Here is a 25,759-nt window from a genome sequence, read left to right on the forward strand (position 1 = left end):
CATTTCTGCAAAGGAGGTAAGTTGCTCACCTAGCTCCAGTTCTTTTTTTTTTTTTTTTTTGTCGGTCGTGGAGTCTGAACTCTGGGCCTGGGCGCTGTCCCTCAGTTCTTCAGCTCAAGGCTAGCACTCTACCACTTGAGCCACAGCGCCACTTCCGGCTTTTTTCTTTTTGCTTATGTGGTGCTGAGGAATTGAACCCAGGGCCTCAGGCATGCAAGGCAAGCGCTCTACCACTGAGCCACCTTCCCAGCCCCTAGCTCCAGTTCTGATTGGCGTATCTCCATGTAATCTCAGGACCTCTACTTCTTGATCACCTCTTCTCTAAATAAGGAGGACACTGAGTGGCTGAGCTTAGGGATTGTGCTTGGCCCCTGTCCTAGATAGGATCCAAGCTAAGGTTAAGGGGCCATGTTCTACAATGAGGACTCAGATCATGGAACTGGACTGCTTCTAACTCTTGTAAATGCCACAGCATCCTCATGCCATAGCATCTGGGACCTAAGGATCACATCATTCATATGTTGCCAGGAGAATGCCTACCTTCAAGAGACACTAAATTATGAGCTGGAGCCAGTGGCTCATGCCTGTATACTCAGGAGGCTGAGATCTGGAGGATCTGAGACCAACACAGACAGAAAAGTTTGTTAGATTCCATCCCCAAAATATCCAGCAAAAGGCAAGGCTGAAGGCATGGTCAAGTGGTAGAGTACTGCCAGAAAGGCACAAAGCCCTGAGTTCAAAACTCAGTATGTGAGAGAGAGAGAGAGAGAGAGAGAGAGAGAGATTAAATTATGTTCTTTTATCCTCCCCAGAAGTGAAGAAGTGAAATATAATCAGGCCAAGAAGTCAAAGAGACACATTAACATAATTTATTAAATTCACCACACAAAGACTACATTACAGAAAACAAACCTTAAGAACTGGGACAGGGAGATCATTGGTCCCACCCCCTCATTTTACAAATGAGACATCTGTCTGCTGTCCCAAAACACTAATATAGACAAGGCCAGCATGGGAATCCAGTCTACACACACACACACACACACACACACACACACACACACACACACACACACACACACACACACACACACACTTAAGGCTTTAATTCTTGACATAAGCCCAAGTAGAGTCAAAGACTAAATCCCTATTTATTTATTTAAAAATTTTCTGTTTCCTATAGTATCACACTCTGATGCTTGTCTTCTTCTTAAGGCTGCAGAAAAGTCCTAAAGAAAAGATGACAAACTGCAAGGTCATTTAGAGTTAGGATAAAGACCAACCATGGAGTAAAGGGGTTCAGAGAGCTTAGGGAAAAGCACCCCTCCATCCAGAAGAGTCTTGATCACTGTTCCCTCTGCATGCATTCAGTCCCCAATGCCACAGGGGAAGATGCTTGCCTTCCTGAGGCACAGATCCACTATGGAGGAGGAAGGAAGAACAGGTAGGGGAAGGAAAGGTAGAGGAAGATTCATCACCACAGTATTCTGAAATAACACCACCAATGAGAACACATTCTCAGTTTCATATAAGCCCAAATATCTCAAGAGAAGGCTATAGAACTTTGGTATTAAGTCAATTATGAGATATAAGCAAAACCACCAATAACTTAGCAAAATAAATAGGATGAGGGCTTTTCTGGGAGAGATGCAACTCTGTGAAAAGAGTTTTTAGGCTCTGCATCAGGAAGACTGAGATGTGTCTTTTGGTGTGTACTATAATAGGGGAAAACCCTAAGAGATTTTAGAGTTTTCACAGCAGAGAGAAATCACACATATCTGTCCATGGCCTAGAAAATCTTCTGCTCAAACCTCCTCCCTGATTGTACATTTCCTTGTCTGCAGAAAGACAAGACTGTCCACTCTAAGTTTAGGCTCCCTGACTGACTGGGCTTGGACAGGTTGCCCTACTCTGTCAGTAGGAGGCCTAGGTCAGCATGGGCTGAGGGTGGAACAAGCAGATAAACAGTTTGTTGCTAAGAACTAAGCTGTGTTCACTGAAGGAACTTCATCCTTCTAGGATACACTCCAATCACTCTGGACTTTTGTGCTTCCAGCTTTTTGGGCTCAGACCAATCTTGTCATCTTGGCTGAACCCAAGGAAGAACTGGCTTCTAGGACAGCTGGACTCCAAAGTCCAACAGAAGGGAGGCTCTGCTACAGGGGAAAAAATAGGGAATAGGACAATGTGTGGTCCCTTCTGTCAGGATAACATCGTTCAAAGGGCTGTGGTGACCAGAGGAGGCACTCACAAGCCATCTGCCCAGCAATCAGGACAGGAAGGAACTTAGGACTGGTGGCACAAGTGAGCCTCAAGGCCTGGGTGCAGCCAGGAAATAATCGGGAACTCAGAGTCCGTGTTAAAAGCCTGCAGGGGTGGTGGACTTCTCCCAGGCGAGAGGCAGCTTTAATGGTCATGTCCATCTCCTCACAGCTCAGGTTTCCACCACTCGGATAAGAGGCATGGGCTTAGAGCTGGGTGGCTTCGATATCCTAACACTGGAAAGAAAGTTAGAAACACTGAGTGTTCTGTTACTGCCCACCATTCACAAAGCTGCTCCTCCCATTTTTTTTTTGGGGGGGGGGAGGGGCGGGAAGGTCAGTCATGGGGCTTGAACTCATGGCCTGGGCTCTTGTCTCTGAGCTTTTTTGCTCAAGGTCAGCACTCTACCACTTTGAGCCAAGTACCACTTCCGGTTTGGGAGAGATAAGTCTCATGGATTTTCCTGCCCAGGATGGCTCTGAACTGTGATCCCCAGAACTCAGCCTTCTAAGTAGGTAGAATTACAGGTGTGAGCCATCGGCATCTAGCCTCTCCTCCACATTTGCCTCTGGAATCCTACACATTTTAGTTGGCTGATCACCCAAGCTATAAGTGCTTTGACACAGTAATTTTCAGAAACATCAAAAAGATTTGGAGCATAATACATTTATCTGGTGGCAGGAATGATACAGGGAAAGGAAGTTAGACAAATAAAGTGGGTATAGATGTGATAGTTGATTTTTTTTTTCTTTTTCAAGATTTGGGGCCCAAAGAAGAGGTTCTTTGGAAGCCAAAGAACCTCTCAAGAATATGCAAATATTATACCTACACAGATGCAATACGAAAAAAATGACAAATAATTTTTGCTTACAATTTTAGCACATACCTGTGGACACCATTCATAGTCCTCTTTGGTTCATAGTATGAGGCTCCACACTAAATAACTTAGAATATGGTTCTAGTGTAGAATTGCCTCGATCAGAGGCTAAGAGGAAAATTGATTTTTTTCTTCTTCTTTTTTTTCTTTCCAGGGCTGAGGACCGACCCCAGGGCCTTGCACGTGCCGGGCAGGCGCCCTTCCGCTGGGGCTAAACCCCCCGCCACGGAAACTTGATTTTAAAGAGCTTGTCCTTGCCTTGGCACTGAATGCTTTGCATGGATCTTTTCTTCTTCCCTTCCTTTCCTGCCGAGGCCCATTCTGTACATATATACTCACCTGCCCAGGTTCTCTGTTTTGGCACGGGTCTGGGTGCTAAAGTTGCTATGACTGATCTGTTTCTCTATGAGGTGTTCCATGCGATCGTGCATCTCTAAATTCTGTAACAGAAGGTGGAGGTTACGATGGGCCTTCCTTTTTTTTTTTTTTGGCCAGTCATGGGGCCTGAACTCTGGGCCTGGGCGCTGTCTCTCAACTCTTCAGCTCAAGGCTAGTGCTCTACCACTGGAGCCACAGCGCCACTTCCGGCTTTTTCTGTTTATGTGGTGCTGAGGAATCGAACCCAGGGCCTCATGCTTGCAAGGCATGCACTCTACCGCTGAGCCACCTTCCTAGCCTGTATGATGGGCCTTTCTATGGTTTTTCAAGGGTTACATTTAGGGAGCTCCTCTGGTCTTTCCACCTCCGTATTTGTATTGTTATCATCCCTACTTCTACATGCTACCACTGGGAATCCCCTCCTTTCACCTTTATCATTACAGAATGCTCTCTTCTCTGATACTTGCTCAATAATCCTGTAATACTGACCATTTCCTGTATCTGCTCATTATATGTTCCCTGTAAATAGTTCCTGTCATAAGTTGACATATTCACTTGCCTTTCCAATAAGCTATCTTATTTTAGTGAAGTATTATCAGCGTTTTTGTGTGTGTGTTTGTGTGTGTGGGGTTCTGGGATTCAAGTTGGGGCCTGGGCATTGTCCCTGAGCTTCTTTTGCTCAAGGCTAGCACTGTATCACTTGAGCCACAGCACCGCTTCCGGCTTTTTCTATTTATGTGTTACTGATGAATTGAACTCTGGGCTTCATGCATGTTAGGCAAGCACTCTACCACTAAGCCACCTTCCCAGCCCTATTAGCAGCTTTCTTTTCTTTTTCGGTTGTGGGGCTTAAACTCTGGGCCTAGGTGCTGACTCTGAGCTCTTCAGCTCAAGGCAAGCGCTCCACCACTTGAGCCACAGCACCACTTCCTAAAAGTAAACTTTTATAGCTGGGCACATGCAGCACACCTCTCACATGGTGACAAGAAGATGCTCACCTTTTTTTTTCTGTCAGTCATGGGGCCTGAACTCTGAGCCTGGGCGCTGTCCCTCTGCTCTCCAGCTCAAGGCTACCACTCTACCACTTGAGCCATAGCACCATTTCCAGCCTTTTCTGCTTATGTGATGCTAAGGAATAGAACCCAGGGCCTCATGCCTGCAAAGGATGTCCACCTTTAAGAGACACTAAATTTCTGGGAGCTGGGAGCTGACGCCTGTAATCCTAGCTACTCAGGAGGCTGAGATCTGAGGATCACGGTTCAAAGCCAGCCCGGGCCGCAAAGTCATTGAGACTCTTATCTCCAATTAACCACCAGAAAACCAGAAGTGGCACTGTGGCTCAAGTGGTAGACCTCGCTTGCCTTGAGCTGAAGAGCTCAGGTCCAGGGTTCAAGCCCCACAACTGACCCCCTCCCCCCCCCAAAAAAAAAGAGAGACACTAAATTATAGCCACTGCTGGTGGTTCATGCCTGTAATCCTAGTTATTCAGATGGCTGTGATCTGGAGGGCTGTGGTTTGAGGCCAGCCCAGACAGAAAAGTCTGTTATACTTGATCTCTAAAATAACCAGCAAGGGCTGGAGATGTGGCACTAATAGTAAAGCAACAGCCAAACAAGCAAGCCAACCAAATGTAAGGCATGAGCTCAAATCCCAGTCAGTCTCTCTGACTCTCTCTGTCTCTCTGTCTCTCTGTCTCTCTGTCTCTCTCTCTCTCTCTCACACACACACACACACACACACACACACACACACACACACACAGATAAAGAATCCTGGGGGGCTGGGAATGTGGCTCAGTGTAGAGTACCTGCCTAGGGTGAAGCCCTGGGTTTGATTCCTCAGTTCCACATAAACAGAAAATGCTGGAAGTGGTCCTGTGGCTCAAGTGGTAGAGGGCTAGCCTTGAGCACAGAGAGGCTAAGGGACAGAGCCCAGCCCCAAGTTCAATCCTGGTTTTCAGTTGTCTTCCCTTCTACAGGGATCTTTACACAGTGGCTGGCAAAGTTATCTTCAGGTAGTCAACACACTCCAGGAGAAGCTCTTTAGTAAACCAGAAATTAGACTAGGAGGACAACTCAGTAGCTAATTGAGCCCAACATTGTAGCTATGGAAAAGACTCCAACTACAGAATGCCTCCTCTTCCTTCAAAGCCAGGCTCCTCTGCTCACTCACTGCAAAGGCCACATGGCCAAAATTTGCTTTGGCAAGAGGCTTACATCATATTGCTATGTTTCTTGAGAGCAGGCCTTAATCACTATAAACAACTTCCTGAAGGTTCTCAGAAAATGTTTGCTCAACTAAACTGACCACAGAGCAATCATTCCAGATACTCTCTTCTGAGCATCATTGGATGGGAACAAGACCCCTCCATACTTCACCCTCCTTGGCCAGGCTTCTCAAGAGTGCTGTTTCCTACTGGGGCTGCCCAGGATACAAACCTCTGCCTCCAGGTAGGCAACTTTTTCCTTGAGTTCCTGGATGATGGCATCCTTTGACTGGATCACAGCTTTTGAATTCTGGAGCTGCAAGGATGTAGGAGATTAATTAGGGTTCATTTTCCAGTGATTTGCTACATACTCACCAAACTTCACTCCAGCTGCTGGACAAGCCAGCAAAGGTGAAAAGCAAAGCTCTGCAACTATCACGTGACTTTATTACATTTCTTTCTTTTTTTTTTTTTGTTAGTTGTGGGGCTTGAACTCTGGGCCTGGGCAGTGTTCCTGCGCTCTTCAGCTCAAGGTGAGCACTCTACCACTTGAGCCACAGCACCACTTCCCATTTTCTAGTGGTTTATTGGAAATAAGAGTCTCACGGATGTTCCTGCCCGGGGTTGGCTTTGAACCATGATCCTTAGATCTTAGCCTCCTGAGTAGCTAGGATTACAGGAGTGAGCCACTGGCTCCCGGCAATGTTAAATTCTTAATTATACTGGAGGTGGGAGACGAGGTGGAGTGAGAGGAGAATAACACCCTCATTCTCCAAAATACAAAATGGATGATTCAAACTCATTGCAATTTGGCTATAGAAAACACAAGTCATGGGGCTGGGAAGGTGGCTCAGTGGTAGAGCGCTTGCCTTGCATGCCTGAGGCCCTGGGTTCAATTCCCCAGCACCACAGAAGAAAAAAGAAAAAAGCCGGAAGTGGCGCTGTGGCTCAAGCGGTAGAGCGCTAGCCTTGAGCTGAAGAGCTGAGGGACAGCGCCCAGGCCCAGAGTTCAGGCCCCACGACCAGACCAAAAAAAAAAAAAAACAAAGAAAACACAAGTCATTCATTCAGTAAATATTTCTGGAGTGCTTACCATATTATAGTCCTTGTTCTAGACAATGGAAATGGCAGTAAATAAAGCAGATACAAATGGAACTGACATGAAGGAAATGTGCCCTCCCAGTTTGGGGTTCTAAGTTCGCAAAACAATTTTGCAACTCAACATACATCCTATATGTTGTACTCTAATAAAGCTCAAGCAAGATAACTCAGGAGATCTACTATGAGGCACAAAAACTGATAAATTTCACATAAACATGGGGCTTGAATTCAGGGTTTGGGTGCTATCCCAGAGCTTTTTCCGCCCAAGGCTAATGCTCTACCACTTTAAGCTACAGGTTTTCTTTTCCTTTAAGCCACATCAGGTTTGCTAGTGGTTAACTGGAGGTAACATGGATTTTCCTGCCTGGGCTGGCTAGGAACTGTGATCCTTAGATTTCAGCCTCCTAAGTAGCTAGAATTACAGGTGTGAGCCAAGGGGGAGAGGGGGACAGGGTGCGGGGGAGCTTCATTATTCATTTTATCAGCACTTTCTTCAGAGTATAAGGGAGAATTAATTCTTCATTTCCAATCAGAAAGCAAAGGCCAAATGACCCCCAAACTCCTAGTAACTCAAACCCTAATAATGGGTTGCTATAAATGCCTTATGAGAACACACAAGCATAAGCCAAACTGCCTAGGAGAATATATAAACAAAGACACAGCCTTAGGTTAATAACCCAGGGCAGGTTAAGATCTGACCCTGTTTACCTGCTCTATCATTTGCCGGACTTTGCGCTGTTGGCTCTTGAGCATGTCATCCAAGTGATGAATCTTCTCCCGCAAGCCAGCCACTTCTTTTTCCAGGGTAGCAGCCCTGGGGATAAAGACCACAAGGCTGAAGAGCAAGGGAAAAAGATGTCCTCTCTATTCATTAATAGAAAGAGCCTTTTGCTTAGAAAGTTCCTACCCAGGGTGATTCCCCTGGACTGCTTCCCCCGCACTGTGCCCTGAGGAACAGATAGTGAGATACATTTTTAGCTCTCACACCTCGGAAGTACCTTGGAAGTATCTTCAGACATCATTAAGTTCAGATGAAAAAGTATGGCTCAGGAAGGTTAGACAGGATTAAGTCATTCTGGACATCTCTAGAGGCTAAAATTAGAACCAATAGGCACCAGGAAAGCAATTTTTATATTAACACAAGAAAAGCTCTCCATACTAAAGCTGTCAGGAAGTTAACTGCCTCCTGATGATTCAAGTAGGAAGTGGTATTACTATACCACTCACTATCAAGCTTGTGGGCAGGGATTTTCTAGTAGTGGAGAGATAAGACTTGAAGATCCTTAAAGCTGCTGCTCCACACAACTGTTTCTAAGGCTCCTGATCCTAAACCTTTGCTGCTTCCTTCATATTCTTTTTTCTTTTGGCCAGTCCTGGGGTTTAAACTCATGGCCTGGGCAGTGTCTCAGAGCTTTTTTGCTCAAGGCTAGCAGTCTACCACTTGAACCACAGCATTACTTCTGGCTTTTTCTGAGTAGTTTATTGGCGATGAGTTTTCTGCCTGGCTGGCTTCATACCAAGATCCTCAGATATTAGTCTCCTGATATCTGAGGATTTATAGGTGTGAGCCACCAATGCCATGATTGCTTCTTTTACATTCTAAGCACATTGAGCTATGAAGTGCAATAAGAAATATATTCTTAGCCGGCACTGCTGGTGGTTCACACTTTTTTTTTTTTTGTCAGTCGTGGGCGCTGAACTCTGGGCCTGGGCGCTGTCCCTCAGCTCTTTAGCTCAAGGCTAGTGCCCTACCACTTGAGCCACAGCACTACTTCCAGCTTTTTCTGCTTATGTGGTGCTGAGGAATCGAACCCAGGGCCTTATGCATGTGAGGCAAGCACTCTACCACTGAGCTACCTTCCCAGCTCTGGTGGCTCACACTTGTGATACTCGCTACTCAGAAGGCTGAGATCTGAGGATTGAGTCAAAGCCAGCCTGGGCAGGAAAGTCTCTTATCTCCAATAAACTATGCAGAAAGAGCCAGAAGTGGCACTGTAAGTGGTAGAGTACCAACCTTGAGCACAGAGGCTCAGGGACAGAGCCTAGGCCCTGAGTTCAAGCCCTAGGACCTGCAAAAAAAAAAAGTCTCTGACCAGTTTTTGACATGGAGTTCCTATCTCTAGGAATGATAAAGAGTATCTTTTGTGTGCTAGGGGTATAGCTAAAGTGGTAGTGGGCTTGCCTAGCAAGTGTGAGGCCCTAGATCAATCCCCAGTATTGCTTCTATATGTTAACAAGGTAACTGGTAGCTGGGGTCCTTAAATAGCTTTGGGTTGGGAGCTACTCATCAGAAAATTCAAAGTATGATGTAAGGATTGGAAGTTTCAGTCATGCTCCTACCTCTGGGGAGGAGTGAGGTGGTAGGGTGTTAAAGATTTAGTTCATTACCAATGGCAAACAATTTAATCAATCATGCCTACATAAGGGAACATCTAATAAAAAAACTTACAAAGGGATTCAGAGAGCTTCCAGGTTAGTGAGTGCATCCATGTGCCAAAGCAGCAGCAACCTGGACTTCCAATGGACAGTACCCCTCTGGACTTCTCCCTACATACTGCTGCATTTCTCAGTTCACTTGAACCCTTTATAATATCTTTGATAATATGCCAGTAATATTAAGTGTTTCCTGAGTTTTAAAAGTCATTATAAAGCTGGGCGCTGGCTCACGCCTGTAATCCTAGCTACTCAGGAGGCTGAGATCTGAGGATCACCATTCAAATCCAGCCTGGGCAGGAAAGGCCATGAGACACTTATCTCCAATAAACTACCAGAAAACAGGAAATGGCGCTGTGGCTCAAGTGGTAGAGTGCTCACCTTGAGCTGAAGAGCTGAGGAACTGCCTAAGCTGAGTTCAAACCCCACAACCACCACCGCCACCACCAAAATCATTATAACAAGTTACCAAACTTAAGGAGGCAGCACAGAGAACTCATTTATACCAGATGGTAGAAGAGTGTATTCCCTACAACTTACAATTTTGACTGACAACTAAAGCAAGGGCCATCTTACGGGACCTGAACCCTTAACCTATGGGGTCTACACTAACTCTGTAGTCTCTGAACAGAATTAAATTCTAGGACATCCATTAGGTGTCAGCAGAGAACTGCTTGTTGTGGGAAACCTACACATTTGGCTTTGGAGTGTTTTGAGTAGCAGAGCAGGACACTTGAGAGAGCATTCAGGGTCTTGGACCCACGGTATAAGGTTACTTCTGCAGTTCTGCTTTAGGAAGCTGACAAGTGCAAGCTGCCAGAGGGTAGGCAGTTCGCAAAGTGGAAAGAATGATGCAATCGGAGCAACCCACATCCTTCCTTAATGTGAACATTCTATGTCTTCACCCATAGCCATCCAACGCCCTATTTCTTAGTCTCCTCCTATCTATAAAGTCAGTAGATGGGGGGGCTGGGAAAGTGGCTCCGTGGTAGAGTGCTTGCCTTGCATGAATGAGGCCCTGGGTTCGATTCCTCAGCACCACATAAGCAGAAAAAGCTGGAAGTGGCACTGTGGCTCAAAGTGGTAGAGCACTAGCTTTGAGCTGAAGAGCTGAGGGACAGTGCCCAGGCCCAGAGTTCAGGCCCCATGACCAGCAAAAAACAAACAGACAAACAAAAAAAAAAAAAGTCAGTAGATGGGCTGGGAAGGTGGCTCAGTGGTAGAGTGCTTGCCTTGCATGCATGAGGCCCTGAGTTCGATTCCTCAGCACCACATAAGCAGAAAAAGCCAGGAGTGGTGCTGTGGCGCAAGTGCCTTGTGCTGAAGAGCTGAGGGACAGCACCCAGGCTCAGAGTTCAGGCCCCATAACTGACCAAAAAAAAAAAAGTCAGTAGATGGCTATCAATTGCCATTCCCAAGACTTGGTTTGGGATTGTCTAATCCTTTTTGTCTTTTGCTCCTCCCTTCTCTTGGTCTGCCCCTCGGAACCTCCAATACTGAAGAAGTACTTAAAAAAAAAAAAAAAACCCATCCCAACCTGGGCACTGGTGGCTCATGCTATAATCCTAACTACTCAAGAGGCTGAGATTTGAGAACTGAGGTTCAAAGCCAGCCTAGGCAGGAAAATTCATGAGCCTCTTATCTCCAAGTAGTTACCAGAAAGCCAGAAGTGGAACTGGACTCAAGTGGTAGAGCACTAGCCTTGAAAAAAAGAATTCAGGGATAGTGTTGAGGCCCCGAGTTCACACCCTAGGACAGACACCAAAAAAAAAAAAAAATCCATCTCTAATATATCCAAGGGACAGTTCCAAGACCCCCCATGAAATATGCCAGTTGCTTACAGAAAATGATGTATTTGCATATAACCTATGCAGATCCTTCCATATAGTTTCTATCTGCTCTGGATTACTTATGTAAATTATATGTAAATAGTATGTAAATTATAGGCAAATAGTTGTTATACTACTTTGTTTAGGGAATGATGACGAGTATATATATGCTCAATATATAAGCAACTTTTTGCCTCAAACATTTTGGATTTCCAGTTGGCTGAATCCATAAATGTAGAACCCATTAATACAGAGGATCAACTGTAATTTAAAGTAATTCTTGGGGGGAAAAAAAACTAATTCTGATACAAATCATAAAGGAGGGTACAAAATAAGATGTCTGCATTTTGTTTTGGGTCCGGTCGTGGGGCCTGAACTCTGGGCCTGGGCGCTGTCCCTCAGCTCTTCAGCTCAAGACTAGCGCTCTACCACTTGAGCCACAACGCCACTTCTGGCTTTTTTTCTTTTTTGCTTATGTGGTGCTGAGGAATCGAACCCAGGGCCTCATACATGCAAGGCAAGTGCTCTACCACTGAGCCACCTTCCCAGCCCTTGAATGTGTCTTAATCTGAAGATTAAAAGGTGTTTGTGACTTTAAAAAAAAAAAAAAGTTTTAAAGGCCCTTCAGGTAATGTCTGTTAAAAAAAACCCAAAAGGTCCAGCTTATAATGGCAATTAGACCCTCCATATTGGTGTTATGAATCAGATAAATAGGTATAAATCCTTGAACTTGTAATTCTTCTGCCTCAGAAAGTACATATCACTATACATATGTGGGAAGACTTTAGTTTCCAATAGCAGAATTTCCAACTTTTTGAAGAGGCAGAAGGCACAATCTTTGCTGTGTAGATTCCATTGATCTGAAGCAATTCCCTTTCTCTCATAAGAGGGAATCTACAAAACCTTTTAACACTAGAGATAGAAAAGATCCCACTGATCCCTTGAGGAAAAGTGGTTGCAGCTTCTCTCTGAACTGTTCTGAGTAACTGGAAGTCCTTAAGAAACTACTCATCCTATCTTTTTCATCAGCAGGACTAGACAGAAGATGACTGTCCCTCCACTAGCTTATAGTCCTCCAATAGCTTATAGTTCACTTGAGGAACAAGAGGTGAGAAGATTTTACCAGCTCTCCCTTGACCTTGGCTGTAAAACCATAAATATCTTTTCTCCTAGGTTATTGCTCCATAGAAAACAAACTCCCCAAGACAGCAGCCTTCCCAACAATATGTCCCAAGGCAGGTCTCCACCCAGAGCAAGCATGTTATGAGTCAGAGTTGGAAGATCTGACGTCAGCAATGTTTCCTCCCTGGCCTGGCCAATGTGGGAGCTGTAGGCTGCACAGCTCGCCCTCTGCTCCCTGCACCCCAAAGGCCCTTACTTTTCTTGTTCTGCTTGGCAGTCAGCGTTCTTGCTCCGAAGTTCCTCTAGGGCTATCTCTCCTTCTCTGACTTTCGCCAGCAAGGACTGATGCTCCTAGGTGGGCCAAAGAGAAAGACATCTAGCGTGAGCAGAAGGTAATTGTTTTTGTGTTTGGGGTAAGATGGCTACTAGGGCTGGGACAGCCTGGGACAACTGCCAAAGAGCAGCAGGCCAAGCTGGTTTGATGGGTGTCCTCCCCTTTTAGGTATAGCCCTTCCCACCCTCAGCACACAGAAACTTCCCAGCCTCACCCAGCTGCCCGGAGGGAGAACTTGACCTTGCATTATGCAAGACCACCAGCCACCTCTGGCGGCCAATCTTTCAGGAACCAAGTTGAGTGGCTACTAAAAAACAGGCTTCAAAGACCCCGAAGAGCCATCTGTATAAACATGGAACTAAAGTGGACAAAGGGAGGCTGAAGCTGGATGAGAGAAAAGGTTTTCCCATGCTTTAAAAGGTAAATGATACTCAAAGGGATGTGACAAAGCTGTACATGTGGTTTTGGGGGAGCTGCTTTTTTTGAAAAGGAGGGCCTTAGCAACCCTCTCAATCAATCCTTGAGCCTCTTCCAGTCCTGGTGTCCAGAGATGGAAACAAGAGACGTGAGCCATTACCATCTCCATCCCTAGCAAGCGTCTCTGCAGTTCTCCAACTTCTGCCTCTTTCTGTTCCACTTTATCCTCCTCTCTCTGAAGGGCCACATGACTCTGCTCTGCCTCTCGCTGGTACCGGCTGAGTGTGACCTATAAACACAGGATAAGCATTGTATAATGGGGATATGAGGGAGGCAAACATGGATAAAGTGGCTCTGGAGTCAAAAATGGGAGAAACGAGGCATCTATGATGAACACACAGCCCCTTCCCATCCCTTTTCAGTCCAACCCTGGAGACTAACTAGCCCTTTGAAGATTAATTATCTCCAATATTAACTGGCACACACGGTTCAGTGAGATGCTCTTTAAAGTGGCACTTGGAATTCCCAAGTACCTGTTTTCAGATGGGTCTTCAATATCCCCATAAATCCTTCAGTACCACCCAATAGTGTGGCTTTCCTACTTAACTCAAAAGCCAGGGCTTCAGGCCCTGGGTTCAATCTCCAGTACCATTAAAAAAAATACAGGGGAAGAAATCCCCAACTCTTCTTCATGCTCACATGAAGGACAACACAGCATCTGAAAGAGCTATTGAGCACCAGGAAGAAATGTTCACTTATCAGGTAAGAAATCAGTTTGGAAAAGAAACAAATAGAATTTCAGAATGAGAAAGTGAAGTCAGAGCTTTTTTCTTCCTAAGTCTTTCCAAATCCTACTTACCTACTAACTCTCACTTAAGACATCCTTTCTATTAAGGAGTCTTCAGAGCCTGGGGAGGCCCACAGGGGACATACAGTCCTTCTCTCATAGCACTAGGCCAATTTTGCCAAGGCTTTTGGACATACTTGAGTAGACTATTGGCTTCATGATGGGATGGACCAGCCTTGACCACCATTGCATTTCCAGAGCTGCACACAGTAAGGACTTCACATGCAGTGACTACTCAATAAGGTCAGAAATGGCCGGGCACCAATGGCTCACGCCTGTAATCCTAGCTACTCAGGAGGCTGAGATCTGAGGATCCCGGTTCAAAGCCAGCCCAGACAGGAAAGTCCATGAGACTCTTATCTCTAATAAACCACCAGAAAACTGGAAGTGGTGCTGTGGCTCAAGTGGTAGGGAGCTAAGGGACAGCGCCTAGGCCCAGAGTTCAAGCCCCATGACCGACAAAAAAAAAAAAAAAGGTCAGAAATGGAACTTGTATGGTTTAGTCTAATCCCCTCCTGTTTGTAAGTAAAGGTTAACTGACTGAGGTCATGCAGCTAGGGAATGACAAGGCCAATATTACACCCTAGTTACTCTACAATCTGGTTGACTGCTTCCCAGTTACTCCAGTGGTTTCTCATTTGATAAAAGAGAATCCATGGGGGCTGGGAAGGTGGTTCAGTGGTAGAGTGCTTGAGTTACATGCATAAGGCCCTGGGTTTGATTCCTCAAGACCACATAAATAGAAAAAGCCGGTAGTGGCACTGTAGTTCAAGTGGTAGAGCGCTAGCCTTGAGCCGAAGAGCTGAGGGACAGCGCCCAGGCCCAGAGTTCAGGCCCCACGACTGACAAAAAAAAGAAAAAGAAAAAAAAAAAGAAAGAGAATCCATGGGCCTGTTGGAAGGCCTAGGCAGCCCTGGAAAAACACTTCCAGCTGCTAGTTTGGCTCCTCCCAGAGTTAGAATCAGGTTGGAGAAAGCACTGCACATACACAGTGTGTGTGACAGGACACGTGCACACTACAAACCAGCCTAGCTCATCGCAAGTTCTCCACAAACCATGAGAGAGAACAGCCAGTAGAACGAGAAACCCAAGCTTAATGGTAGGTTCTTTTCATGGTAATTGATGACCGTGTCCTTCCTACCCCCAGGTTCAGCAAAGTAGATCAAAAAATTCAATTCAATGGGAGAGGTTGAGAAACTCTCACAAAACCCTGTTAGCCTAAAACAGCCTCACCAGCAGAAACTTAAAAACAAAGGCCTCTTATCTCAGTACAAGAACATCCCACTCAGGCTCAGGTGTGCCCGGACCACAGTGTGAATAGGGCCACGTTCAAACCAAACCAGCCCCCACAAAGATTCATAAAAGACTCCCTTTCCACATCTGTTCCTGTAACTCTAGCCAGCTCAAAAGAACTCTTAACTACAAGAATGTGTGCCACCTACCTTGATAGTGGAAATACCCAAGGAACATGTTCCATTGTAAATAAGTGCTAAGCACCTTGGGGTTAAAGAATAGTCCCTTCGGGGCTGGGAAGGTCGCTCAGTGGTAGAACGCTTGCCTTGCATGCTCGAGGCCCTGGCTTCGATTCCTCAGCACCATAAAAGAAAAAAGCCGGAAGTGGCGCTGTGGCTCAAGTGGTAGAGTGCTAGCCTTGAGCTGAAGAGCTGAGGGACAGCGCCCAGGCCCAGAGTTCAGGCCCCACGACCGGACCCCCCCCCAAAAAAAAAAAAGAATAGTCCCTTCCAGCTGGGCGCCAGTGGCTCCAGCCTGTAATCCTAGCTACTCAGGAGGCTGAAAATTGAGGATCATGGTTCAAAGCCATCCTGGGCCGGAAAGTCTATGAGAGGGGCTGGGAAGGTGTGTCAGTGGTAGAGTGCTTGCCTTGCATGCATGAGGCCCTCGGTTCCATTCCTCAGCACCACATAAGCAAAAAAAAACCGGAAGTGGGGCTGAAGCTCACTCAAGTGGTAGAGCACTAGTCTACAGCTGGAGGGCTGAGGGACAGCGCCCAAGCCCAGAGTTCAGGCCCCATGACCGATCAAAAAAAAAAAAAAGTCTATGAGACTCTTATCTCTACTTTACCACCAGAAAACCGGAAGTGGTACTGTATCTCAAGTGGTAGATGCTAGTCTTGAGCTGAAGAGCAGCACACAGGCCCAGCATTCAAGACTCACTGGGGCTGGGAAGGTGGTTCAGTGGTAGAATGCTTACCTTACATGCATGAGGCACTGGGTTTGATTCCTCAGCACCACATAAGCAAAAAGAAAAAAAAGCCGGAACTAGTGCTGTGGCTCCAGTGGTAGAGCGCTAGCCTTGAGCTGAAGAGCTGAGGGACAGTGCCCAGGCCCAGAGTTCAGGCCCCACAACTGGGGGTGGGGGTGGGTTGGGGGGAGACCCACGACCGACCAAAATAAATAAATAAATAAATAAAGACCCTTCTAAATGCAGCTATCAGGAGCTTTCTGGCCTTGTTCATATTCAGGCACCTTGGCTTAGGAGCAACAGACCTGGAGGGTCAAACAAGTATTTCTGGAATTAACATAACCTGCATGAAGTCTCGCTAAAGAAATTGCTTTCCAAAATGTACAATTTCAACCTTTCTCTTCTATTTTCTCCTTTCTTCCCATTTCTCTTCTATTTTTTTTTTTTTTTTCAGAGGTGGTGAAGAAATAGCTGGTCATCAAAATGACACACAACTAACCAAATTATCCTAATTGTGACACCCGAAACAGATGCCACTAGCTCCTTTCCCACATGGCTGCCTGTTTTTTTTTTTGGTCAGTCATGGGGCTTGAACTCTGGGCCTGGGCACTGTCCTTGAGTTCTTTAGTTCAAGGTAAGCATTCTACCACGTGAGCCACAGCACCACTGCCAGTTTTCTGGTGGCTAATTGGATATAAGAGTCTCACGAACTTTCCTGCCCAGGCTGGCTTTGAACCGTGATCCTCAAATCACAAACTTCTGAGTTGCTAGGATTACAGGTGTGAGCCACCGGTGCCTGGCATCTGCTTTAACTCCTCAAACTAGTCTTGGTACTAGTATAAGTTAAACTATTTACAATAGGATAATCTGCTTACTAAATTGATCATTTAAAAAATGTCTAATGTTCCCAAAACACTTCTGAATAATAAAGTTCTCTCATATATTACCTTACACTATTCCAATGTAAAGTTCATGACTCCTTTTTACAAAATTTGAAATTGATTCTAAGGGAGGTTAAATTTCCTGCTCAGTTACTTTAAAAGAAGTCAGTTTAGGGCTGGGAAGATGGCTCAGTGGTAGAGCACTTGCCTTGCATGCCTGAGGCCCTGGGTTCGATTCCTCAGCACCACATAAGCAAAAAGAAAAAAGCCGGAAGTGGTGCTGTGGCTCATGTGGTAGAGCGCTAGCCTTGAGCTGAAGAGCTGAGGGACAGCGCTCAGGCCCAGAGTTCAGGCCCCACAACCGGACCCAAAAAAAAAAAAAAAAAGAAGTCAGTTTATCATTCTTTTTATTCTTGTCAGTTGTGGGACTTGTACTCAGGGCCTGGGCTCTGTCCCTGAGCTCTTTTGCTCAAGCATAGCACTCTACCACACTGAGCCCCATACCACTTCTGTTTCTGGTGGTTAATTCAAAGTCAGCCTGCCTGGGCTGGCTTCAAACCATGATCCTCAGATCTCAGTCTCCTGAGTAGCTAGGATTACAGGCATGCACCACCAGTACCCAACCAATTTATCATTCTTAGTGGCCTTCTTCCTCATTCTCAATCCTTTTCTCAAAAATCCTTTATTTCCATGACAAAAGCAGAGTTCAGGCTGGCTTTCCTCTTTCCACCAGCCTCCAGCTATACCTAAGCAAAATATAATTCTATCATAAAATATGTATAATATACAAATACTTCATTTATGGATGAACAAGAAGAGATAACAGATGGTTAAGCATACATAGAGTAGAAAACTACCCAGTGTTATACTTAAATACTGCCATATTATATGCACAGAATTTTCTGGAAAGTCAGAAGACCTCACTTTTTTTTTTTTCTTTTTTTCCTCTTTTTTTTTGGGGTGGGATGGCGTGAGGTAGGGATTGGTCCTAGGGCTTGAAATCACGGCCTGGGCACTGTCCCTGAGCTTCTTTTGCTCAAGGCTAGCATTCTACCACTTGACCCACAGTGCTACTTCTGGCCTTTTCTGAGTTGTTTATTAGAGATAAGACTCTCATGGACTTTCCTGCCTAGGCTGATTTCAAACCATGATCCTCAGATCTCAGCCTCCTGAGTAGCTAGGATTACAGGTGTGATCCACCAGCGCCTGGCAGGTACATCTCTTTCTACCACAACATAGACTTACCCACTCACTCAGTCCGCATTTATTTAAAAAAAAAAAACCCACCTTACATCATGTGCAGTGCCAGCACTGGAGATTCAGCGGTGAACATGACAGCACTAGTTCTTGCTGATGAAGCCTTGGAACCCGGTGATTCTTATCATGGTACACAGAGAAAGGAGTTCTCAATTACCTGTCTCAGACCAGTACTACCGCTCAACTTCAAGACAGAAGAGAATGAAGATCTGATCTTTGAAATACAGGCCAGACTTGGATAGCAAATACTGTAATATCCCAGGCCTCAAAGATTTGCCTTCCGGCTGGTGGCACCCAATCAGGAAAACATGAAGTCCATGTGGAGAAAGTCACGGGGCTCCTGCATTCAGTAATCCATCCCTTGGGGCACCTTCTCCCCAAATTTCAAATCTCACCTCAAAAGCCACACGGTCTGACTGGTGTTGTCGCTCAGCCTCCTGCAGCTTGGCAAGCAAGTCCTGCACAGTCTTCCTCAAACTCTCCACATCTTCCATTTCGTAAGTGTTCATCTATAACCACAGCACAAAAAGGAAGGTGAAGCCACCATTTTTCTTGCTTAGACCATTTGCCAGGTCCATATTCATGAAAGAATTAACATCATACAAGGTGAGAGCAGTTAGGAGTTATTCTCCCTTGGTAGTTTTCTTTTGATTTATTTATTTTGTTGGTTGTGGGCACTCTTCAGCTCAAGGTGAACACTCTACCACTTGAGCCACAGTGTCACTTCTGGTTTACTGTGGTTAATTGGAGATAAGAGTCTCATGGACTCTCTTGCCCAGGGTGGCTTTGAACCACAATCCTCAGATCTCAGCTTCTTGAGTAGCTAGGATTACAAGCATGAGCCACTGGTGCCAGAAATTGTTTTTTGTTTTGTTTTTGGGTCCAGTAGTGGGGCCTGAACTCTGGGCCTGGGCGCTGTCCCTCAGCTCTTCAGCTCAAGGCTAGTACTCTACCACGTGAGCCACAGCGCCACTTCCAGCTTTTTTCTTTTTGCTTATGTGGTGCTGAGGAATCAAACCCAGGGCCTCAGGCTTGCAAGGCAAGCTCTCTACCACTGAGCCACCTTCCCAGCCCCCTCAGAAGTTTTCTAAGAACATTATTTTCGGACACACTCAGCCAAATGATTTCTTCCTTTTTTTTTTTTTAAATAATGTTTTGGGTTTTTTTGGATCCAGTCGTGGGGCCTGAACTCTGGGCCTGGGCACTGTCCCTGAGCTCTTCAGCTCAAGGATAGCACTCTACCACTTGAGCCACAGCGCCACTTCCGGCTTTTTTATTTTTTCTGCTTATGTGGTGCTGAGGAATCGAACCCAGGGTCTCGTGCATGCAAGGCAAGCACTCTACCACTGAGCCACCTTCCCAGCCCCCAAACGATTTCTTAACAGGTATGTATATGTTGACTTTCTGTGTATATCTTGCTTTTTTCCATCACTAGAGCTCTGAGTGCAGGGATCATGCTTTCCTTTGGCCTAGACTTCCCCTAAATACTATGTCATTCCCATTACAAGAAAAGCAGCCCAAAGGCACAGCTTTTACTGTTGTCATTATTTAGTACAGAAATCAGTTGTTGTTTTTTTAAAAAGGCCTAATAAAAGGACTTGTTTAAAGCAAAAGAACCCAAGGAGTGCAGGCACCTGATTTGATACTTTCCTAGAGGTTACTGCTTAGGTGTTTCTCAGACACACCCAACTGTGGGCTGGTAGTGAGGGCAGAGCTGACATGTAGGGTCTTGCCTCCATCTCTTCTGCAAAGGCAGGAGATTCAGATCCCAACAACCCTGAGTGTCTGTCTGATAGAGAATCTCTCTCTGTCTTGCACAGAAGCAGCAATAGCTTCCCAGTTGCTGCTTTATTACAGGCTCCTCTGGTTCTCCATTGTTCTGTCTGTAAAACAGGGGGAAGACTCCTTATCATGCCCTGCCTTCTAGCTGCCTCCCAAGTGTTAGGATAATATAGAGTAGGGCTTTGAGCTTGTGAAAGCAGCTAACCAGATATTACCAGGTATTACTAGAATTTGTCACCAAACATGGTGATTTAAGGAAAAAGAAAAAAATCTAAACTGTACATCTAAAGCAAGTGGCTAGAATCACATTTAAAATGTGGACATTAATAAGTTATCTTGTCTCGTAAGTGACATGGAATTTTTCATGAAATTATTATTTCAGGCAAGCTCAGTGGTAGAACATTCTGGGTTTGATACCCAGCAACACACATATACATACACACAGAGAGAAAATATTATTTCATCATATAAGACGAAGCCAAAAAATGATAAAACTTTACATGTGAGGAGAAATGACAAACTATGTTTTAATGAGATAACATAATAAATCCTAGACACATGGTGTTAGGTAAAACTTTGGGGGGGTGGGGAAGGAATCTCAGAAACACAAGATCATCACACAAACAGAAAATATCTTACATCCATACTTAAAGTCATGTATTAGGGGCTGGGAAGGTGGCTCAGTGGTAGAGCGCTTGCCTTGTATGCATGAGGCCCTGGGTTCGATTCCTTAGCACCACATAAGCAAAAAGAAAAAAAAAGCCGGAAGTGGCATTGTGGCTCAAGTAGTAGAGCGCTAGCCTTGAGCTGAAGAGCTGAGGGACAGCGCCCAGGCCCAGAGTTCAGGCCCCACGACCTGAATGGAGCGGGACTATATGTACTAACAAGGAAAGAAGGCTGCAATATACTCTTCAAATTAAAAAAAAAATAAGCAAAGATCTATCATGAATTTATACTCTTCAAATTAAAAAAAATAAGCAAAGATCTACCATGAATTTGAAAATTTTGTATTACACACATATATTTATTTATTTATTTATTTATTTATTTATTTTTTGGGTCCGGTAGTGGGGCCTGAACTCTGGGCCTGGGCGCTGTCCCTCAGCTCTTCAGCTCAAGGCTAGCGCGCTCTACCACTTGAGCCACAGCGCCACTTCCGGCTTTTTTCTTTTTGCTTATGTGGTGCTGAGGAATCGAACCCAGGGCCTCAGGCATGCAAGGCAAGCGCTCTACCACTGAGCCATCTTCCCAGCCCCACACATATATTTATGTATGTATATATGGTATGTTTAATATACACATATTTTGTGTTCTTTTTGGTGGTACTGAGGTTTGAACTCAGCGCCCTGCACTTACTAGCAGGCACTCTACCACTGCAGCTACACCCTTTCTGCTTTATTTATTTTAGAAATAGAGTCTCAGTTGTACTTTTTCCCGTCTTCCTGATTCTGTGCCCACCTCCTAGCTTCGCTCAGATATGCACATGTATACCATCTATGAGGTCAAGAACAAAAGAGGGGCTCATCAGCTGCACTGGCCATTGATGAAAATGAACTAAGCAACTCAATGGCAGTGATGGGAAGGAGGGAATGAGAGGGAAAGGGAACAGCATATACTAAGCAACAGGAAAAAATGTACATATCACCCCATTTGGAAGAAATAGCTGTATTGTCAAAGTACATAGAACTCACAAACTTTATAGACCATGATAATGACACCTTGCCTTGTGAAGGTTGAAATGTGTTTGTGACTTTAACTAAGTATCACTATCCCACAATACTGTGAAATTTGTGATTTTTTTTTTTTTGTTGGTCGCGGGGCTTGAACTCTGGGCTTGGGCGCTGTCCCTTAGCTGTTCAGCTCAAGGCTAGCACTCTACCACTTGAGCCACAGCGCAACTTCCAGTTTTCTGAGTGGTTTATTGGAGATAAGTGTCTCATGGACTTTCCTGCCCCCGAGCTGGCTTTGAACTGCGATCCTCAGATCTCAGCCTCCTGAGTAACTAGGATTACAGGTGTGAGCCATCGGCTCACGGTTCCAGCTTTTACTTGTTGAGATTGGTCTTGTTAATTTTTTGCGTGGGTTCACCTCTAACCATGATCCTCCCCATCTCTGTGTCTTGAATATCTAGGAATATAGGCATGAGCCACTATGCCCAGGTATACATAGAATTTAAATATGAGTCTGTATGCATAGAAAAATACTCTAGAATACTGGTACTCAACTTTGGCAAAATACTCGAATCATTTGAAGAGGGTTGTTTTTTTGGTGGGGGGGGAAGTACTGGATTTTTTAACTTAGGGCCTCAAGCTAGGCAACTGTTTTAGTTACTATTCAGATAGGGTCTTTTACTTTTGCTCAGGCCAGCATCTGACTACAACCCTACCTCTGCCTCCTACATAAGTAGGTATTACAGTGTGAGCCACTATGCCAAGCACTTGAAGAGCTTTGAAAAGTTCTGATGCCCAGGCTAGGCCCTACATCTCAGAACGATAGTCTCCAGGGATAGGAGATCCAGGCATACTCTCCTTTGTGCGTGCGTGTGCACGTGCACACACATACACACTCGTACACACATGTATATTACTACTGGAGCCTTGTGCTTTCACTCAGCTTTTCTGTTCAATAGCCTTTTTGTTTATGTGAGCTACATCTTAACTTCTGGCATTTTTGCTGAGTAATTAGAGCTAAAAGCATCAAGGATTGTTCTGCTCAGGCTGGTTTAGAATCTAGATCCTCAGATCTCAGCTTCCTGAGTAGCTAGGATTACAGGCGTGAGCCACTGGTGATGGCTTCAGGCATCATTTCCTTTAAAGCTCCCAGGTTCATTCTAAGTGGAGACCAAAGCTAAGACACACTGCTCCAGAAGGATTTACCTACTCCAATCTGCCAACAGTGGATACGTTCAAGCAGTGGGTTTGGGAAAGGAGAATTCCCGCTTTTTACTTTTCTATTGCTTACATTTTTACACTAAATAAATATTCCTCTTGGAGAGATAATGTGACACAGCAATGTATCCGTCACCAGATCATCCCATTACCTACCTCAGGTGAGCTATTGTATAGAGTGGTGGGACTCTGACCAAAGCCATTTGGCTTTTCTAGCACCACCTGTTCAAAGAGAAACAAAAAAGACAATGTAACCAATAAACCAACTAACTTCAAAGCATTATATGCCTAAGATTCTAAATCTTAGTGGCAAAGAAGGAGATAGGAGAGAAGGAAGTAGGAAGGAGAGGAAGCAGGAAGGACAGAAAAGAAAGAGAGAGAAAAGAAAAGAATGAGGTAAGGAGGTAGAAGTGGAGGGAACAAGGAAGGGAGGAAGGAGGTTAAAAAAAAGAAGAAAAAGATTTCCAGTGTTCCAGAGGCAAACAGAAACCAGAGTAAGTGGAAAGTAGTCTTGAGAAAGGATACTCTAACCTTTGTTAGACCTTGCAGCCAAACTGGAAAATATGTGAGGCCCATTCCTCCTGGGAAAACAAGCAGCTGCTTGCCACAGACAATACTTTTTCCCTTTGCCCACTGAGATCCTGACAAGGCTTAACAAAGTATAATCAAATGAGGAAGGAGGCTACAGTTCTTTCTAATCCGCAGCATGATCATTCGTCCTAAGACGGCTAGTTTGTGCCAATAAGAAGCGGGGGCTTTTCAGTCAGTCTCTGAGCACTCGAAGTTCAGTGCCTTTGCTATATGACAAAGGACCTCCCACTAGCCAGATGTAACATCACCCACCTTAAGTTCCATTTTCAACCAAAGCTAAATGGGCTAGGAAATGTCCAGCAAACAAAACTTAATTGTGTCCTAAACAGAGAGGAACTTTCCTAAAAAGTTCCTCATTCCTTTCCTTTCTTTCTCTTTTCTGTCCTCCCTGCTTTCTTCCTCCTGTTAGGCTACTGTTCCCTTCAGGGGGAAGAGGACAGGGTTGATGGAGAAATACCGCCCCCCCCCACCCCCCCCAACTGAAGTAATATAAATGAAGACAAGAGTGAAGACACCAAGGGACAGCTCTGCTCTCCTGAGAAAATTCTTGTCCTAGAATTTTAAGAAAAGATGGAAAGCAGGATCCCAGATTTTCCATCCAAGGAAAGATTTACCCAACTTACTCATGCTTTTCACATCATACACCCTGGCTGGGGTTAGGGATACAGGGAAATGGAAGTGAACCTGTAATCTCAAGGAGTTTCCCATCCCAGGGGAGAGATAGCTGTATACATGGATAAACAACAGGCCAAGACTTCCTTTCTATTGTACCCAAACTGATCAAGGTCAACTTATCAAAAGCTTCCTTCCTTCTTTCCTTTCTTTCTTTCTTTTTTTGTTGGTTGTGGGGCTTGAACTCAGGGCCTAGCACCGTCTCTCAGGGCCTAGCACCGTCTCTGAGCTCTTCAGCTCAAGGCAAGTGCTATAGCACTTGAGCCACAGTGCCACTTCTGGTTTTCTGAGTGGTTTATTGGAAATAAGAGTCTCACTGACTTTCTTGCCTGGGCTGGCCTTGAACAGTGATCCTCAGATTTCTGCTTCCTGAGTAGCTAGTATTACAGGCATGAGCCACTGGCGCCCAGCTTGCTTTTTTCTTTCCTTCTTTCCTTCCTTCTTTCCTTCCTTCTTTCTTTCTCTCTCTTTCTCTTTCTTTCTTTCTTTCTTTCTCTCTCTCTCTCTCTCTCTCTTTTTTTTTTTGTCGGTCGTGGGGCCTGAACTCTGGGCCTGGGCGCTGTTCCTCAGCTCTTCAGCTCAAGGCTAGCGCTCTACCACTTGAGCCACAGCACCACTTCTGGCTTTTTTTTTTTTTTTGCTTATGTGGTGCTGAGGAATCAAACCCAGGGCCTCATGCATGCAAGGCAAGCGCTCTACCACTGAGCCACCTTCCCAGCCCCTTTCTTTCTTTCTTTCCTTCTTTCTTTCTGCAGGCCAAGACTTCCTTTATATTGTACATGTCACCCAAACTGAGCAAGGTCAACTTATAAAAAGTTTCCCCTTCCTTCCCTCCTTCCTTCCTTCCTTCTTCCTCCCTCCCTCCTCTCTCTCTCCCTCCCTTCCTTCCTTCCTTCTTTCCTTCCTTCCTTCCTTCCTTTCTTCTTGGTCCTGGGGCTTGATCTTAGGGCCAGGGCATTGTCCCTGAGATTCTTTTGCCAAGACTAATGGTCTACCACTTGAACCACAGCTCTATTTCTGGCTATTTTGGTACTTTATTAGAGATAAAAGTCTCATGGACTTTCCTTCATGGCCTTCAAACTGTGATCATCAGATCTTAGCTCCTGAATAGCTAGGATTACAGGCATGAGCCATTGGTGCCCAGAAAAAGTTTACATTTATAAGTGACTGTTTTTGTGTATGTGTTTGTATGCACATGTGTGTGTGTTTGTGCATGTGATAGAACTACAGTTTGAATTCAGCCTCACAGCACCTTATTTTGTATTACATAATAGTCTTTGCAAAGTGCATTACTAGACAATTGATCATACAGTCTTTACAGATAAGAGGATATGTCAATAAGTTAGGACAATTTATGAAAATTCAATTTTGTGCAACATTACAAGAGCAGGTTACTTAGGTACAGGCTGATGCATGTAAGCATACTTATTGAGAGCCCTACCTGCACTGTGAGCTCTTAGAGAAGCCAGCGTCCCTTAGATCCTCTCCCTTCCAGGCTATGGTGCCCCATTCCCTCACCTGTATCTCCTGTCGATTGAGAGAGTCTTCTGGATCTCTGTCAAGCTTGCTACTTATATCCTCCCGGAGCTTCTGCAGACAGTTCCTGGCCTGAGGAAGGGAGAGAACGATACTTAAGCTTCAGAGTAGGGAGAGAAACACTCTTTGTGGTTCCCCTGCTGC

The 25,759-nt window shown here is 45.1% G+C and overlaps 1 protein-coding gene across 2 annotated transcripts in view; it reads right to left on the minus strand.

The window, feature by feature from the left end:
* Nucleotides 1-828: 828 nt before the first annotated feature.
* Nucleotides 829-25,759, minus strand: part of Tuft1 (tuftelin 1) — a 48,740-nt gene continuing 23,809 nt past the window's right edge. For both annotated transcript variants that reach the window (XM_042681812.1, XM_042681811.1), the window contains 9 exons: nucleotides 25,598-25,687; nucleotides 22,973-23,038; nucleotides 18,542-18,655; nucleotides 13,120-13,248; nucleotides 12,465-12,559; nucleotides 7,533-7,638; nucleotides 5,956-6,039; nucleotides 3,479-3,579; nucleotides 829-2,498 (listed from right to left, as the gene is read on the minus strand). In XM_042681812.1, the coding sequence (XP_042537746.1) occupies nucleotides 2,435-2,498; nucleotides 3,479-3,579; nucleotides 5,956-6,039; nucleotides 7,533-7,638; nucleotides 12,465-12,559; nucleotides 13,120-13,248; nucleotides 18,542-18,655; nucleotides 22,973-23,038; nucleotides 25,598-25,687 (849 nt within the window). In that variant the 3' untranslated portion in view covers nucleotides 829-2,434. The remainder of the gene's footprint in view (nucleotides 2,499-3,478; nucleotides 3,580-5,955; nucleotides 6,040-7,532; nucleotides 7,639-12,464; nucleotides 12,560-13,119; nucleotides 13,249-18,541; nucleotides 18,656-22,972; nucleotides 23,039-25,597; nucleotides 25,688-25,759) is intronic.

This window comes from Dipodomys spectabilis, unplaced genomic scaffold, assembly GCF_019054845.1.
Source record: "Dipodomys spectabilis isolate Male_0828 unplaced genomic scaffold, ASM1905484v1 ptg000069l, whole genome shotgun sequence".
In the NCBI taxonomy this organism is placed as follows: domain Eukaryota; kingdom Metazoa; phylum Chordata; class Mammalia; order Rodentia; family Heteromyidae; genus Dipodomys; species Dipodomys spectabilis.